At 37.1% G+C, this 17,815-nt stretch overlaps 1 protein-coding gene across 1 annotated transcript in view; it reads left to right on the forward strand.

Moving 5' to 3' along the window:
• The window catches only part of DOCK11 (dedicator of cytokinesis 11), a 149,761-nt gene extending 140,170 nt beyond the window's left edge, over nucleotides 1-9,591 (forward strand). The window contains exon 53 of the mRNA XM_072431514.1: nucleotides 2,387-9,591. Within this exon, the coding sequence (XP_072287615.1) occupies nucleotides 2,387-2,473 (87 nt within the window). The 3' untranslated portion in view covers nucleotides 2,474-9,591. The remainder of the gene's footprint in view (nucleotides 1-2,386) is intronic.
• Nucleotides 9,592-17,815: the final 8,224 nt, after the last annotated feature.

The following is a 17,815-nucleotide window of genomic DNA, read 5'->3' on the forward strand; positions in this document are numbered from 1 at the left end:
CCCTGTCTGTTTAGTTCCTGATTAGGTCCTTCTTGGGGTGTCCACATCATTGCTGCTTGACGTGGACACGTTCTAATGACTGTCTATGGAAAGGTCCTTTTCTAAATGCACCAGAAGATGACCTCAGTAGAAAGTAACAGGCAGGGACCAGGCAATGTGGACATCCGTGCACCCATGGATTAGCGGTTCCTCCGGTTATAGAAGCACTACTGTCAATGGACCTACGTGGCAGATTTGAATAAGTATATATTTTTCACAAGGTAAGAAATAGATCAAGTAGGATGGGTTGGGTTTGGCAGGGGCAGAAGAGGGGTGGAAGATTTTTAGTTTTTGCCAGCAGTGGGCTTTAGCAGTAAGTTTATATTTGCCTGGAGCAATGCAGACATGGGCATGTGGAGTTTGTATGCTTCCTCTATGTTTTTGTGGGCAATCAGGATTCCTACAACATATCAAAATCATACTGGTAGGGTATTTTTCCTTTGCATGTATCATCATTGTTGGGTAAAGTTAAAATAATAGATTGACCATTTGTCCTCAAGAGTGGAGTCCTTTTTCTACATTATCTCTCATTTCCTCTCCTTTATTACTGGGCAGCAGAAGTTTTAGTTTTAACCAGAGCTACACCCTAATCTGTTCTAAGGTTGAAAGCAGTTTTTAATTTCATGTTTCAATTGGGTTCATAGGGCATGTTTCGTCCTTAGCATGTGGAGCAGCTTTCACTGGAAAAAGCACACATTACCTGCCACCATGCCTGTTGCTGTAGGCTTGCTCAATGCTTAGATTCAGCAAACCTCTGACATGTGAATGTCATAAATGTTTGTCAACCTACCGGTTTTGAATTCCTGCCTTAGGCCAAGTCTCATATTTTATAATCATTACTTGGTGAAGTATAAAAAAAAAAACAGAAAAAGACGCCTGAAAAGAGCCAACCTTGCATTGTGCCTTGAGCAATTTTTTATCAACTGGAATGCTGTAGTTTATTGTATGTTAAAAAAAAGTTGGGGGTGAACAGAGCATATTTATCCTGTAAATGGCTGTGTTAGGTTGGTAATAGACAATATTTACTGAAATTGTTTTGTAACTAAAATGCAGCTAATATTTTAAATAGTTTAATAATATCAACTTATTATATATTTGGAAAAAGACATATAAATACTTTATGAATAATTTGAATGCCCCAATACACCATCTGTAGAACCTTCTGATCCCTTAATCAGAAATGCATACTCCACACACATACAATCTTATAATCAGCTAGATGTACTATGACAACAGAATTTATTTTGTATTTTCAGTGGCTTTCTCTATAAACATATGTAAACCATTCAATATATAGTAAAAGTTTATAGTTTCATTTCAAGCACACTACAATACATTATAATATTGAATAACGTTGGTTACCTCATCATGGTGTCACCTATTGGGGTCCTTGGTGATATATTAGGCAGCAAGTAAACACTCTTTAAACAGTAAACAGTTCTTGAAAGTGATATAAAAAATGTGATGTCTAAACAGTTGGCTCTGGGCACCTCTATATCATCAGGGTAGGAGTTTCCTGGGATGCAGTTGTTAACAAATACTGGTATTGGTCCAAGGAAGGTCTAGCGGTGAACCACCATCAAGGTAATGGGCCTTGAAGGCTCATTGTGGCATGGGGAGGGGAAGTCTAGCCTCTCTAGTCTGATCCTAGAGGAGAACTACTGTCTCCATTGCTATAAAACGTCATGTTGTCAATAGAGAAAGGTGTATCATAGCATGCTTTGTAATCATAGACCAATCAGGATACCCATGCTGACCCCTGTCATACGTTGAGAGAACCTACAATGGCCATTTAAGAATCAAAAATGAACGGTGAAGAAAGTGGTAGTTTGTTAAAGTTAGCTGAGTGGCTGTGTGCCATTTGTGTGGGAAAGAGATGGCTGCAGGGTGCCCTATACGAAGAAGGAAAGTCGGTGGAGGCAGTGTAACCCAATGGATCTGCTAATATCACAGGGCACCTAAAGAGGTCTTGCAGAATCCATGCCTGGAGGGGTCAAAGCTTTGACAGCACAAGCGGGATCTGCACAATATGAAGTCTGGTGGTTTTATTGTGTTGACTGATGAGTATAGATCTATATCTTTAGACTGAAAATATAAGTTCAGTTGTAAAAGCATGTGGTGTTTGGGTCTGAAATGCGGACAAATGGAAATTGTGATCTTGTAATATCTAAAGTGATTCAAAACTGCATAGACATAAACATACAATGTTTGGTTTAACGTTTTCATGTTTTTTAATGCTTCCATTGGACAGCTGTAAAGGTAAATTCACAACTCTAACAAATGGTACTTTTTGAATAGCATGTGAAATCATCATAGTTATATGATTTGTGTGATTTCCTCCTTACAGATGTATCAAGAATACAACAGCCATTCTTCCTGGATGCAGAATTCATTACATGTCTTTTGCGCCATTAGTGGGACTACAGCTGAATAATCCCTCTGCAACAACAAAACATTAGAACTTTTACCTGTCTCAGGAATAAACCCAACGGGACTTCTGCTTCAAATTAATCAGTGGGAAAATTATGTTCTGTCATAGTAGAACAACAGGAGGCTTTTCTACTGAGAAAATACTCTGCCATTGCAGTCTCTGTTGGAAATGAATTATCTAAACTGTTACTTCTCATGTATACTTGGTATATAATTCTGTATAATAAAACAATCAGCAGTATTGTGTATAGGTGTGTAAGTAAAGGTGCTTTCCTCTTTCATTAGATTATAAAAGTGGGAAGTCCCTTTAGTATCGGACTAATATGATAAGGTGATTCCTGTCTCTGCATTCCTGGCATTCTTTCTTGTTCATGTCCCAAGGTATCTCTCATCTCTCATCAGATCATGTTTTCTTTTACATCATGAGATATTAACATTTATGATCATCAGTTGTTTACACTGAGGGAATCTCATATACATAACATCCATGGGTTACTTGAGGCCTTGTTCAGCCATTTAGGAGATCAAAGTCTGGGTCACAAATGTTTCGGCTTTCATCAAGGATCATGCAAACGTTTGCTGTACTCTCTGATCCTATGCAATTTGTAGTCTTTGTGAACAAGATCTTTGAGCACTGCTGCACTTGCAATCATGTACCCAATCATTGGATCATTTGCTGTCATTTTAAATGCATAGAAATTATATTATGTAATCATTTGAGATATATATATATATATATATAGTTAATGCTAATTTGTAGCTCTGCTATTTGGTCATAATTGAAAAAAATACAACAATTATTTATTGCATTGCAGGAGCACAACCTACAATCAAAGTTGTGCCTAGTGGGTGCTAGACTGATATTAGTGAAAGTGTGATCTTTCAGTTCACTATTATTGCCTTAACAAATGTAGTTGTGACAGTATAGGATATTGGATCAAAATTATGTGCTTGTTTATGCTTCTTGATGCTAGTCTAAAGCTAGAAAATGTAAATATCTGAGGAATGGGACTTCACAGAGCTTTTGTGGAGAACATAATCACCCTAAGGCAAGGGTCTCAAATACACAGAGGGCTGAAATTAAAAACTAAATTTGAATGAATAAAAAGACCAAGTCGGGGGGTCAAACTTGAAATTTATTGAAGAAATCGAGGAAGTTTACTACTTCATCCATAACTAACAAAAACAAACCCCTCTACACACACTTTAGGGTTGAAAAGACTAATTTCTATCTATCTATGCAGGCTGTGTGTTGTTCATCCTCTCACATCACAAGTTTGACTGACACTAAATATTACACTATGCAGTCTCTAAAAGATTGAAACAAACAAACAAACATGATGCCCCTGGTAGTCAAGCACCATGTGATCATTGCCTAGGCTTTGTGTCACATGATAGGTGTACAGGAATAATGTCTATGTATTGCATTTATTGAAAATCATGATGTGAGGTGGTAACGCGGGCAGGCGGGCCAGATGTAGTTCATTTTCAGAATTCTTTGGGGGGGGGGGAACAAAAAAGACCTTGAGGGCCAGATTTGGCCTGCTGGCCAGAGTTTGACACCCCTGCCCTAAGGTATCCAATATATTCCTAAAGTTGTGTTTTCAGTGCCTATGCTTTGTTGTGGTTCTAAAGCAATTATTAATCTGCATTCTGAGCACCTCAGGGATGTTACAGATGCACTGCCATATTATGGCTGTAAATCTAAGTGAACTGACCGGCGTCATTCTCATGAGTATTCTTCTATCCCACAAACGTCTGCTTCCAATGTGCATTGTACTTTGAATAAAGTGCATACCTCTACTGTAAATGTACTGTAAATGCAATGTGCAAGTGCCTGAATCAATGCCAACTATATATGCAAGTATTATTTGAATGTTTTCTGTGTTGATTCAAACTTGATTATACTATTTATTTTACAGCAGACCTGAAATTGTATATATGGTCATTTTGTAATAGATTTCTGCATCATTTATTGAATGCATACCTTTTCTGGGAAGACATTATAGATTTTCATAGTACTAAAGCCATGTCATTGTGTTATCTCAAGAAATCAGATGGCTCAGGTAGGCAAAAAGTGGGTGTAGTTTAGATAAGGGACAGAAATGTATTGTTTATTTATAGAAATGTATAGTGTTTTAGATATTCAAGGTATGTAGAACAATGCTGATGTCAACACTTCTGTATAACATACATTCATAGAGAACACTGTTCACTTTAGAACCCAAAATATGATTCATTTTTAGCTGCCAAACATTGTTGAAGTTTCCAATATACTAAATTAGGAGACATTTGTGGAACATATTAGAATTCACATTTGCTGTATGCCTTTTTTACGTTCTGTTTTCCAAGGATTTATCAAAAAGGAAATGGATGACAGCCTCCATAATTCTCTTAGGACAGGTTTTCTTCAAGTAGTAACCAGATAAAAGATGAATTAAACATGCTACCTGAAGGTGAATTAGTTCTCAGTCTGCCATTAAATATTCAATATTTTATTTTCTAAATGCTGGGCATATAAAAAGACGAGTGGATTCCCTAGATCCATTACCTATCCATTACCTTTGTAGCCCTCAGTGATGGAGGTTGCACAACACAGACATTAGGCGACAGTCCTAGAGCCTCCCAATTCTAGCTACCATTAAACAGAACTCATGGAACATTAAAACAAACTAATTGGACTTTTTGGCTTCAGTACAGTGAATTGTTTTCTTGCATTCAGTCAATTTTAATGCAGTCTGATCTTTATCTTGTTTTCTCTAAATACTGCCATTTTAATTATGAACATCCTGTACAACCAAGTAGGTGTATTTTGCTGTATGTGGACAAATTGGCACATAATAGCACATTGCTTTTATCATGCAGTGTAGTGTTGTTAGCTAATGTGACATTTCACTAAAGTTGAGCTCCAAGAACTGACTACATTAAAAGCAAGTTATTTTTAACCTTCCTACCCTATGTAAAAAGATTCACTGTGCACAGTACCAACCAGCCTTTTTTATATTTTAGTTTTAGAGAGAAAGAACAGGGTGACAACCTCAGTTAAATTCACACTGTTCTCTTATGTCCCCTGGCAATAAAAGCCTGCCAGAGTTTTCTAACTTTTCTCTAGAGTTTCAAGAACACAAAAATCCAACATAAAATGCCTTGGCACAGTATTACTCATACTTAAGGTCAGGGGTGAATGATTGCTACTCAAAGTGCACAATCTGAGCTGCTTTGCATTATTCTTTAATCCCCTCTTTTTGGGAATTATAAATTGCTCTAAGCAGATTGTTAAAACTGAAATTTAGACAATCACATAAATATGTTATTTTCAGATCTCCTATTGAACCTTACTTAATGTTTAGTTATTCTAATTTAAAAATTGATGTATTCAGTTATATTAGGTGAGAAATGTAGTGTATGGATAGGATATTAATTCATGTCTCATGAAAACCTTTCAGATATCCCAGTGAAGCAGAAAGGAGGTTGTTCTAGTAAAATTAAGTTGGCTACACATGCTATAACCTGTTTACACATGTTTCTTTAAATAAATAGTTGTGGGCAAATCTGAAGGTGATCATAGAGAGACAATACTATGAAACTGCAATTTGTGTATGGACAGTGTTTAGCCCTGAGATGATATGCAATATTGTCATATAGATCAAATGGCAGTCATGTGTATGTTAGCACTGGACATGAGCTTGCACCTGTTTGAATATTGCTATTCCTGCTGGCGTAAGCATCTCTGTTGGCATCTGGTTGCTCATCACTCCAATGGACCCTATCTTCCCCAGCACCATTACTTTGTGCTCATTCTTATGCAATCCTTTGGTGTGGATTGGATCATGCATGCACATGTGACCCCACAACTATAATATTTTTGCCTTTATAAATAATTATAATATGTCTCCAAATATCTGAATTTTTTGAGTTCCTCACGTAGCTACAGAATTAATCAAATTGGAAAGAACCCTTGAATGCAATTTTGTATAATGCACATTATATAAGGTGATGTTCTGCAATAGCTAGCTATGGAGTTACAATGAGTACTAAACACATACTGATTTTGCCAGAGCCTAAAGCTGCATACACAAGCAAGATATTTGTCACCAATCATGATCATCTCGTGCAAAGTCTTGCATGTGTACAGAAGTCCCCCAACATCACTTAGCAATTTGTGGATTACTAAACAATTTAGCAGGGATGACTGTTGTCATATACCATAAAGGAGGGCAGCTCGGTGCATCCTCTATATCCTCCTCTCTCTCCATAGAACTGAATAACACTGTGTGTACAACACTTACTAGTTCAGCTGTCACTGGAAATAATCACAATTTGGAAAAGTTTGTTTCCAGCAACATAAATGTACAGCCTCTACACAGCTTTTGTGTGTCCTACTCCTCTGAGCAAGTGTCTGACTCGACTAAGGGCATAAAGCACTAACAAATACCAGTACTGGCATGCAAACCCTGCCAAAAAACAATACTTAAAAGCTGGAGGTAAATTGGAGGAAGGAAAGGGGATTGGCACAATGCTAAAACATGGGTTCTGTCCATCTTTACAGAGAAAAAAGTATATACTATTACACAATATATATACTTCTACTGAAATAAATCTAAAACAAATTGGATAGAATACAGGAGTGTTTTTTTCTTTGTTATATGTGGTATTAGATAGGTATAATTCCATTCACTCCCTGCCAAACTTAACAGGAAGGATAGTTCCAGTGTAAATAAAATCCATTTTAAGGGACCAATCATAAATTTGCATTGTGGAAATACACACTTTACCTCTACACATCGGAGAAGCACAATTGGTAGCAACACAATCACTCAGGGTTTTGCCATAATGTGCAAATATGCTCCAAATATGTGTACATTATGACAGACTTACCTGCCAAAGTGCCCCCCTCCAGAGCAACTAAGATGTCCCTAGTCACTCCATTACTGCCACTGTCATCTTCATCCAGTCTTCTTCCAAGTTTGGAAGTTCTTCCTCCATCTTTGGTGGCTGGGTTGGAATGATGTAACTTCTGCACATGAATATAGGGGTTACTTCTCAGCATTGAATTGTGCCAAGATTGGGCTTTACATACGTGTTTCAGTATACAGCAAAAATAAAAATGAAAAAAGCGCTGACAGGCAGAATGACCACTGACAGAAGCTATAAAGTTCGAGTGTTTCTCAACCAGGTTCCTCCAGAAGTTGCTAGAGGCTCCTTGAGCATTAAGCAGTTTTTGACCATCTGGTCAGTTTAATTGATACCAATGATTTTTCTGGGTATCTGTAAGGGACATATTCCTCCACTGACCAGCAATGTCAGAGGCATTACTGACCCCCACACTAATGTACTAAGATCTGGATATAGGGGCTCCCTGAAGACCTGAAAGTTATTTCAAGGGGTTCCCCAATGTTAAAAAGTTGAGCAACACATGTTTAGAAAATCACCCATATGGTATGTCTTGAGGTTTAAAACATCCCGTTCGGGTGATAATATAGACAAGCCATTCTCAACCAAGGTTCCATGAGATTGCTAAGGTGTTGCTGATATTTGGGTAATGAACCTCATATTTGATTGTGAACTCTTAGTTAGTGGCTAATGCCATCTTACAGAGTTGGCAGAATGATACCAAAGTTCTTTTTAGCTTTTCTATCTGTAGAGGGGCATTTTTTCCACCAATGTTTTTTTTCCCTTACCTCAAATGGTTTTAACAGGGATTCCCCTGTAAATCTGTAGATCTGTAAATTGTTTTAAAGGGTCCCTCAGGAGTAGGAAGGTTCCTGTGCACTATATATGATGATATTTGATTTTAATGAGTCACTTATCCCCCCCTTAGGCATATGTCACCATCTCTTATTGGAAAATTCTGACAGAAGAGGCTTTACTGTCTCTTCTTTATGAAAAAGACATCATGTCAGCACTTATTGCTAAGCTAACTTTACTTCCACATAAAAACATTACTTGGTCCTGATCTAACTTAAAATATTTTAATATTCTTTAGAAATATAACAGTTAACCATTTGTCCTAATAATATTTTTACCAGGGCCTCTTTACTTGACACCTAGCCATGTGCCTAATGGTAAATCTTTGCTCCCTAGAATATTCAAAGCGCTGATTCCCTAAAACTTAAGGGTGAATTGTCTTCTCTCTATAAACCATTTCACTTAGTTGTTTATACTGCTTGGAAAGAGAATCTGTCATTGAAGCAACATCTCTACTACCTTTAGTATGCTTTTTTTTTAATTATTGGCTCCTTAGCTGTCATGTGAAGGTGATTCTACCTCCTGTTTATGAACTATAAATATGTAAAACATTGTGTATGTTGTGGTGTAGAGCAACAGTTTATCTGAATAGTTGCACTACAATACATAGTTTTATCTGCCAATGAAGTATAAAGTGTTAGGGGAATAATTTTTTGTTATCTTATCCATGGGTCTAAAAAGTTGGACATCTCCAACTGAACCCTCAGTTTATATCAGCTAATTACATTTGGATCAAAATAAATGTTCAATGTCCTAAAGTTAGTTTTCTTTCTAAAGCAGCAACAGAGTTGAAGAGTTGGTCCTCTCCCGGGTGCTGCAAAGTGGGACCCTTCCAATCGTGTGTGGAAGCAGTGGTGTCTCTACAAAGGTTCTTCATGTGAGTCAGTGACCTTAAGCTCTGCAGTCAGCAAAGCTTGTGCTCACTGCTGAATAGTGACCTCCAGCTCTAACTCCACAGCTCCTGTGTGCACCAGAAAGAACAGTCCCACTCTGCTGCTTACTTGCAGGGGACAGACTTTTCTACGCATGCTGTGGCTGCTTTAGAAAGTAAACTAACTCGAAGACATTGAAGGTAATAAACTGTTGACTTATTTTTTATGTACATGTAATGTATTGGCTGATCTTAACCAAAAGATCAATTGGGTTGTAAAAATTTTGTGTTACTCTGCTAATGCATTAAATAGTCATTTACATAATAAAGCCAAAAGACTAATAATTCCTTTACGTTTACAAGATGCTGCATAGCTGTTGTCATAGTCAAATGTTCTTTTTTTATTTGTTCCTTTGGGTATTTGATTTTTTTTTTATGTCTGACAGAAATAATGTATAGTCAGTCATTTTTTTAATAAAATGTAATGCAAAATAATGAACAAAGGTTGTCTTTATTAAGAATAACTCGCTTCACCAATGTTATATGACACACCTGGGAACATATTTATTAAGCAGGGAATGTGGGATTTAGCAATCATTTACATTATCAGTTGGTTATTTATTTAATATAATTTAATAAAAAGTACTGGGAAGATTCAGTGAATATTTGGTAAATCTTTTCTTTGATAAAACGTAAAAAAAAAAAACAGTACTCCCCCTTATGTATAAAATATAGTGTTTTCCACATCTTGTGATTGAGTGAAAATATCAGGGTCAAAATATTTTATAAATTAATATGAACAACCTATTATATTTGACCACTAAATCAATCTATGACTGAATCTCCAAAATCAGGTAAGTATTTATATCAATCAGATGATCAGCAAAATTCCTCCACAGCCAATTATTCAATTAAATGGAAGATCTTTGTGATGTGATTTTATTCGATCATTTTAGCCCCAAGAAATGACTGATGATTTAATCATTGATATGTATTGTATATGTTTTGACTTTTGAGATTTTAAAAAGTACACGGTTTGGTTTACCAACTTGTTTTTTAAATGCCTGGAAAAGTGCATCCATCACTGATATTCATTTATTCAGGGTTTTTGTTTTTTTAAAAGCCAATATAATTTATTAATGAAAATTCATTGAACATGAAGGTTGTATGTTTATAAGGCTTTATTCTAGGAACTCAAGGTTTCTTCCTACCAGCCTACAACTGTATTGTAGTCATCGATCATTTGTGCCACGTCCACTAAATTATTGCCATATAAACAACTGATTAGATGATACCTTCCCCTCCGATATACATAATTCCACCAATATCCATACAAACTTGAGTGGTACTCTTAAGGCTGATTCCTAACTTGCCAGCTATTCTTCTCTAACATGTTCTGTCAATGGGTCTTATTTAATAAAGCTGTCCATGTCAGGAGACGATAGACTATCATGGGCAAACCTGGGTGATCAAGCAAACATGGAAAGCATCTAGCACAGGACTGAAAACATTTGCCAAGTACTAGCAAATGATTTTTAAGAAATACATTGCAGGTTTGCTGGATTACCACATGATAGTTTACCTTCTGCAGTCTAAGAGAGCTTTAATAAATCAGGTGTTCTGAATGCCACCCTTGGGGAAAGCTAAAATTATTTCTGGTGTTACACTGCTGTCCCACACTGCAGTATTGTTGGTTCGAGAACTATGCAGGCGCCACAAAATGGGAAGTCAATCATAGCTCAAAGTCAATCACAGCTAAAAGAATCCCTATTAACATTTGGAGGAAGCCTTGGTAGAATGACGGCTTTAACGTATTCATCTCCACTCCTCCCCTAGCACCTATATAAATAGTTATGTAGGGCGATGAAGGGGGGACAGGGATGCTGTGTCAGCACAGTACTTACTTAGACACTCCCAGATAAAAAGAGGGCAAAGGCGTGAAAAGAGAAATTGGACTAATCAGGGTTTCTAGCAAATTTAAATAATATTTAGCACACCCTTTGCTAAGCAGAAGGTAGCTGTAGGTTGGAACGTATATTGGTCCATGTTTGGCCAGGGTTGCATTTGGTTTAGAGAGCAGCCAGAAGGATGTATATTACTTTGGACTTTTTTTCTGTAACTAAACCCAACCCCTGCAGGGGCAGATTCCTTATTTTGTTGTTTTGACTAATAAACCACAGCAGGACCCCTAAACTCCACTTGCTGTATGGAAACCCCTCACTGTCACCCAGTATCTTAATGCTAATGCCTCACAGTACAAAAAATTTAAAAATGAGCCACTCAAAACTACATCACGATAGAATAAAAATGAATGCAATACATTTGGATGTAGTTTCTGTTTTTACTCTGGTGAAGTCCTGGGAGTACCTTGCTTTTAGTTTGAATTGTTGTGTGTTGGTCTTTGCTACTTACAGTTATTACTGTCTTGTATTTTATCTTTATAGGCCTATTACAACAGGTCACGGATGGGCATCTCTGACATAGCACCCTAAAGTAAGCCAGTTATCTAATGTGCAGTCTGATCAGCCTTTGGACTGCAGTACCCAGCAAATTTCAGGAAAGATTCTACATTGGAGCACAATAAACACCCTTGCTGGCTTATCATAACACAAAACACTTACAGAGCTCCTAGAGAGAGAATGTCATAAATAAAATGAAAATTGCAGCAAATGCGTCATGAAAATAAAGTGTGTTCAGGCAAATAATCTCCAAATACACTCAAGATTAACTACAGTACAAGGAGGTTGGCAAACATATGTGACCTTACTTTATAACTATTACAGCATTAGTTCCACAAGGAACACTATACATCTGATGTCTATTTGGATGTATGTGTATCTCACATTTTAAAGGAGAAAAAGTAGCAACATTTTCATTGCTTAAGCCAGTCATGTGTAAAAATAAAAAATGAGAACAGTCATCCCTCAATGACATCAGCCATGCAAGATCACTAAATGACCAACCATTAGAGACAGATAGGCTTTTTTCAGACTACACAGTCAACCACTGTTCCATCCACTCCTCTTCAACCTAATAGGAGGAACCATTTTGTGCACATAGTTGCGTCTGCATTGTAATGAGATTTGGGCATGATTCCAGGACGTAGGGGCCATGCAACAAACACAAGGGAAAATCATGCAAACTAGTTGACCTATGGGGTGGTTTGCTGCTCCTGGACCTATAGCAGCAATTTGCTGGAGCAGTGCAGTTTTCTACTGCCATTTTGACATATTTTTTATAAATTGTAACATGCAACATTTTCTTGTCAAACAGATTAAAGTCACTTTAGGTTATGTTTGATACCAAATTACCAGATTCCAAATAGGGTATTGCTTTTGCTGGAATGGCTCTAGTTTTTGAAATAAAGACCTCAATAATAACCTCAAAGAAAACTAATGAAACATGAAAATTAAGCAAAATTAAACTAGATATGCCTATGTATACAAAATTTATTTTTTGAAATACTTACATGTCAATATATTTTATATTCAGTAAATTTACAGAACTAATCATAAAGAAGCCATTGAAAAATTCTGTTTGTATTATTCCCTTTTATGCTGATGATCAGGACAATCAAGTTGAAGGCTCCAGCAGTAGTCTGCCATCATGTGTCAATCCCATCTGCCCTGATACCTTTATTCCATCACCTTTATATCTTTATGGAATCTTTCCCCTTGTTCCTCACTGAAATCGCCAAAGTTTTCTGGAAACATTTGCTAATGGCCATGGAGATAGTGTACCTTTATGCTCAAAATAGCACCCATATTTTTAAAAGTTTAAGAGCAAGTTTTGTACCAGTTCTTTATAATTTTGTGTGTTATGGTTACCCAATAAGTTCTTGACAATCATGACATAGCTGTGCCAGGCAGAAGCTTCAGTATCAGTCATATAACTTGGGAAATGTGAATCCTTTATCAGTTTCTGAATCTGGAGTCCATCAAAGATTCCTGCTTTTAATTTTTCAGTATTCAATCCAGGGAAGAATCTACAAATGTATTTGAAGCAATCACCGTCCTTGTTCAGAGCTCTAACAAATTGCTTCATTAATCCCAACTTTATGTGTAGTGGAGAGAGAATAATTTTTTCTTTGTCAACTATTGGCTCGTTAATGATGTTCGCTGCAACTTTTTTCATGTTTTCCCTTGGAGGCCATGTCACTTTTTTCAGTGATCCTGCTTTGCTCTTTGTGTATCCACTTTGCTGTCCAAGTAAGAAGTTCACCATTTTTGAATCAACACATATGAATCATTGGGGTTCATGATAGCAAAGCTTTCGTAAGACCATTTTGATATTTTCATGTTCTTCTTTACGTTTTTTTTAGTGACCAATTGGAATTGATGCATAGCAGTTGCCCTTATGCAGTAAAACAGATTTTAATCTTTGAGTGGAACTGTTTATGAAAAGCGGCCAGTCTTCTGCTCGGTATTCTGGTACTTCCATATGGGCTAGTAGTCCAGGGATGTTACAACAGTACACAAAGTCTCCATCTTCACTGAAATATTGTAGGAGTGTCACCTCTCTTGTTCTATAAACCGTTATTTTAACTTCCTGTCTCAGAAAGTTCTTTTTTTAGCCTGGATGCTAAAAGTTCAGATGCTTGTTTTGACACTTAGGTCACTTATTAAATCATTGAGCTCTTCTTGGGAGAACTGCTGGTTTGATAAAACACTTCCTTCATATTCACTTCCACTACTAACTCCTGGATTACACTCCAAACCCTGTAAATCCTCCATGTCGGATACAGGAATATCAGGGGATGTACTGAACACTGGTATGGGGACATCAGCACCATGCGGCACAGGTCGATTCCAAATCAGGGTATTCCCACTTGTTTTTCTTGTAACGATTGAAAACGTTTACATTCACAGCACAAAAATACCAATCATTATGATGATGATTTTTGGGCTCTTACCATACCATAGGTACACCAAATTTCAAACTTTTCAGTTCTCAATTTTTCCACTGACGTAGACACTCTACACAAGTTTTGCATACCCATTGGGGAGCCCAATACTTATCTTGGTCCCCCAGTTTAATACCAAAATTTGTTGTTTCACAAATTCTGTAATGTTTCTTAGCAAAATACATTAGGGTCATTTAAACAACTTCTCGAAGAACTCTTATTTCTGTAAAAAAAAATGTATGAATAAAAAGAAGGCAAATGAAAGTTTCATGAAAATAATGCTACATTTATTTTTATAAAATGCAAAACATTGGTGCAAATAAAGATTGATAATAAAATGCTGTGTTAACATTTATTGTTGGTAAAATTGTCTATTCCGATTCCTGAATCGGAAGAACTAGAGCCAATTCAAGGAAACTGATGTAATTTCTGGATTCAGCAGACCTGAAATACATATTAATATTATATTATTAATATTAAAAAGGTCTTGGAAGTGAAAAATTATTTTTTTTTTGTTGAGCTGTGTTATTACAATGCATCTCTTGATTGTGCCAATCCAATGACAAGTGTCTAATCTCATTAATAAGGACCATCACTAATAGAGGTGCCAAATGGCTTAAACACCTCAATAATCACTAGATAACGTAGAAGTATTATTACCATTGGGGAGCAAAACAAACAAAAATAAAATAAAAAAATATATATATTACTTTATATAGGTGCTGACAATCTGTAAAAAGTCCAAAGGCTATCAGTTTGCATACAAATTGTTCTTGTTCCAGCTGGTCATGGAACTCCAGTCCAGGTACACAACCTCAAGCATTTGTAAACCATTGCAGACATTTACTGGATGTTTTTATAACTATACTTGTTTTATAAATATACTATAACTATAAATGTTAAAAATAAAAATTGTGACTAGGCAGATCCTTTACTGCAGAAGGAACAGGCAATGTTCATTCTGCAATAAAATAAACATATCTGCCTGATCACAACTTTTTATTATACTTATCTTTCTTTGCCCCATTGCAGGGATCACATTTTCATCCGCTCCTTTTTCATGTGTTGGATTTTTGGCCACCTTGATTGGCCAGGCCAGAATAAAGTAATGCAAAAGGGAGTTCTTTCGGTCCCAGCAGCATGGGGAGAAGCTGGGATAATCAGAATCAAACACAAAGCTGCTCATGCACAGTTCATAGTACTTTAATAAAAAGGATTGCTAATGATCAGATCACAATACCTGTCCCTTTTCAATAAAAATCTTAAATTTTCATTGTGGAACTAAAAAGTGTATTTAAAGCTAAATAACTTTAGTGTGCTTATTTTTGCTAGAGTAAGGAATGATTGATTCATCTGTCATCTCTGGATTGCATTCAACAGATTTTCCATCACTATCTTTCTATGAACACAACAGGAAGTGAGAGGAGGTTGAACAGGTCACCTCCCAGGCAGTGGTCACTGGTACAAGTGTCCTCCTTTGAAGATTTCCAATGAATTGACTTTAATACACAGTTTTTAAATAAATAAATAAATAAACAACTTTATCGTGTTTTATTTATAAATTAATACCTTTATTATGGTTTTATTTTTGCCTCACATAAACCTGTGACTGGTAATGGAAATCTGGTAATTTGCATTTTTAGCATTTTTATGAAATTTGCAGTTTTTGTATGAAACATTTGTGTACAGGGATGTGGCAGTCAGAAGCAAGCAAAGCAATAACAGTCTATGATTTCAGACACATAAAGAAAAAATGTGATTTTTCTTTAGATGTGTTTGTGATGTGCTGGACATGTACAGACAGTGTATTTGGGGTGTGTTTCTGATACGTTAACATTTGGTGCACTGATTACATACCTACTGTTTATTTTATACAAGGCCATTGTTGTAGATGCCAGATGTAAAAGCCAGAAAATCAGTGCTTGTTATTCTAAATTAACGTAGATGCAAAGGATTATGTTATATTTGTTTTAGAAGTGCCAAAAAAATAATTCTTCCCAGAATTCAGAGCTGTCCTGTGCTCTCTGCAATGTTGTGTCATGTATTACCAGCATATTAGGGTCACTCTGACCTAATTTACTACATACCTACCATCGCAGGCAGCCAGCCAACCATTCTAGAAGAGTGAGAAAGACAGATTACATAACTATTAGTCTTAGAACAGTTTTCTGTATGAATAATGCTCTCTATAAAACCCTGCTAAAGCATATTGTTTAATTCTGGATGGATCAGGAAAGGATCACAGTCTCTTTTAAGTTTTTGTTGTTGTGTCCCAATAGGAAACGTAGCTAATCTTCTTGTTAGGCTAGAAAGTTATTAAAAATCCAAAGAACATAAACAAAAAAATACACTTAATAACAAAACAAATAACCTTTTCTGTTGTTGATTTTTGTTTATTCTACTAAGATCATGTGTGGGGGGTCAGGTGTAGTGTACAGGATACACTGGTCAGGTGTAGTGTACAGGGTGCAGGGATCAGGTGCAGCATATATGGTGCAGGTATAATGTACAAAGTACAGTGATCAGGTGGAATATACAGAGTCAAGTATTACATCAGGGTTCAGCAAACTTTTTTGGCTACTAGGCCATTTTAGGAGGTCAAGATGGCATGCTAGGCCGGACTCTCTCTTTTCTGCTGATTGCTCCTCCCCCCACCAGGAACGCCCCTGAAGGGAAATCCCTCTCCTTCGCAATGCATATGGAGGAGAGGGAATGCCCCTTACCCCGGCGGCGGAAGTGTTAACGCCCGGCACGGTAAACAGGGAAGGGAGGATTAACAAGGAGGCTCAAGAGCCGCGGGTTGCTGACCCCTGCCAGCCAGGATTAGGCTAATCAACCGGGGGGGCGTTAGTCCGGAAAGGACTACTGGCTAAAGGCCTAAAGGCGGGAGTTTGCCGACACCTGTATAACATAGAAGTATCAGATGTAATGTACAGAGTTCAGGGGACAGGTATAACATACGATGGTCAGGTGTAACATACAGGGTGTAGGGGTCAGGTATAACATACAGGGGCCATGTGCAATCTACAGACAGTGCAAGGCCCAGATGTATTGGACTGAGTACAATAGTCAAGTGTAATATCTGGGTTCAGGTGCAACACACAGAGTGCAGGGGTCAGATGTAACATACAGGGGGTCAGGTGCAATGTACAAAGTACAATAGTCAAGTGTAACATACAGGTTTGAATGCAAGGTTGTAGTGGTGCAGGTGTAATGCACAGTGTACAGTGGTCAATTGTAATTAACCTCTTGAGCGGTAACCCCTAGTGTGTGCTCGGGGTAAAAAAACAGCTGATAGTGGTAACCCCAAGTCACACTCGGGGTAGCTAAAAAAATAAAGAATAAAGCCCTACCTGGTCCCATCGGCATGCTCCAGTGTCCTGCCATCCTCTGGCCACATCCTCTTAGTCCGATCCGTCCCACGGTGAGAGCGCTGACTTTCCCGGTGATGTCGGTGCGTGCGAAAGCGTGGTGGAAATTTCTGATTATTTTGTATTGGATTTAATACAAAATAACTGTATTGAATCCAATACAAAATAATCATTATATGTATATTATATCTGATACTTTACAGTTTTATTACAGGTTTCGGTATTTTTTATTTATTTTTGCACCCTTGTTTTAACAGATTTTTGTGTTTTTTATTTAAAGTTTATTAACCACCTGAGCGATACCCCCGACCATGGTTCAGGTTTAAATTAATTACAATTATCGATAACCCTGAACTTTTCTCACTGTATGAAAATACAGTGAGAAAAGTTCGGGGTTATCGATCACTTACCCGCTCCTGCTGCGATCATCTAGCGTCGTGTTCCAGCTTAGTC

The sequence above is a fragment of the Pyxicephalus adspersus genome, chromosome Z (genome assembly GCF_032062135.1).
Source record: "Pyxicephalus adspersus chromosome Z, UCB_Pads_2.0, whole genome shotgun sequence".
Taxonomy (NCBI): domain Eukaryota; kingdom Metazoa; phylum Chordata; class Amphibia; order Anura; family Pyxicephalidae; genus Pyxicephalus; species Pyxicephalus adspersus.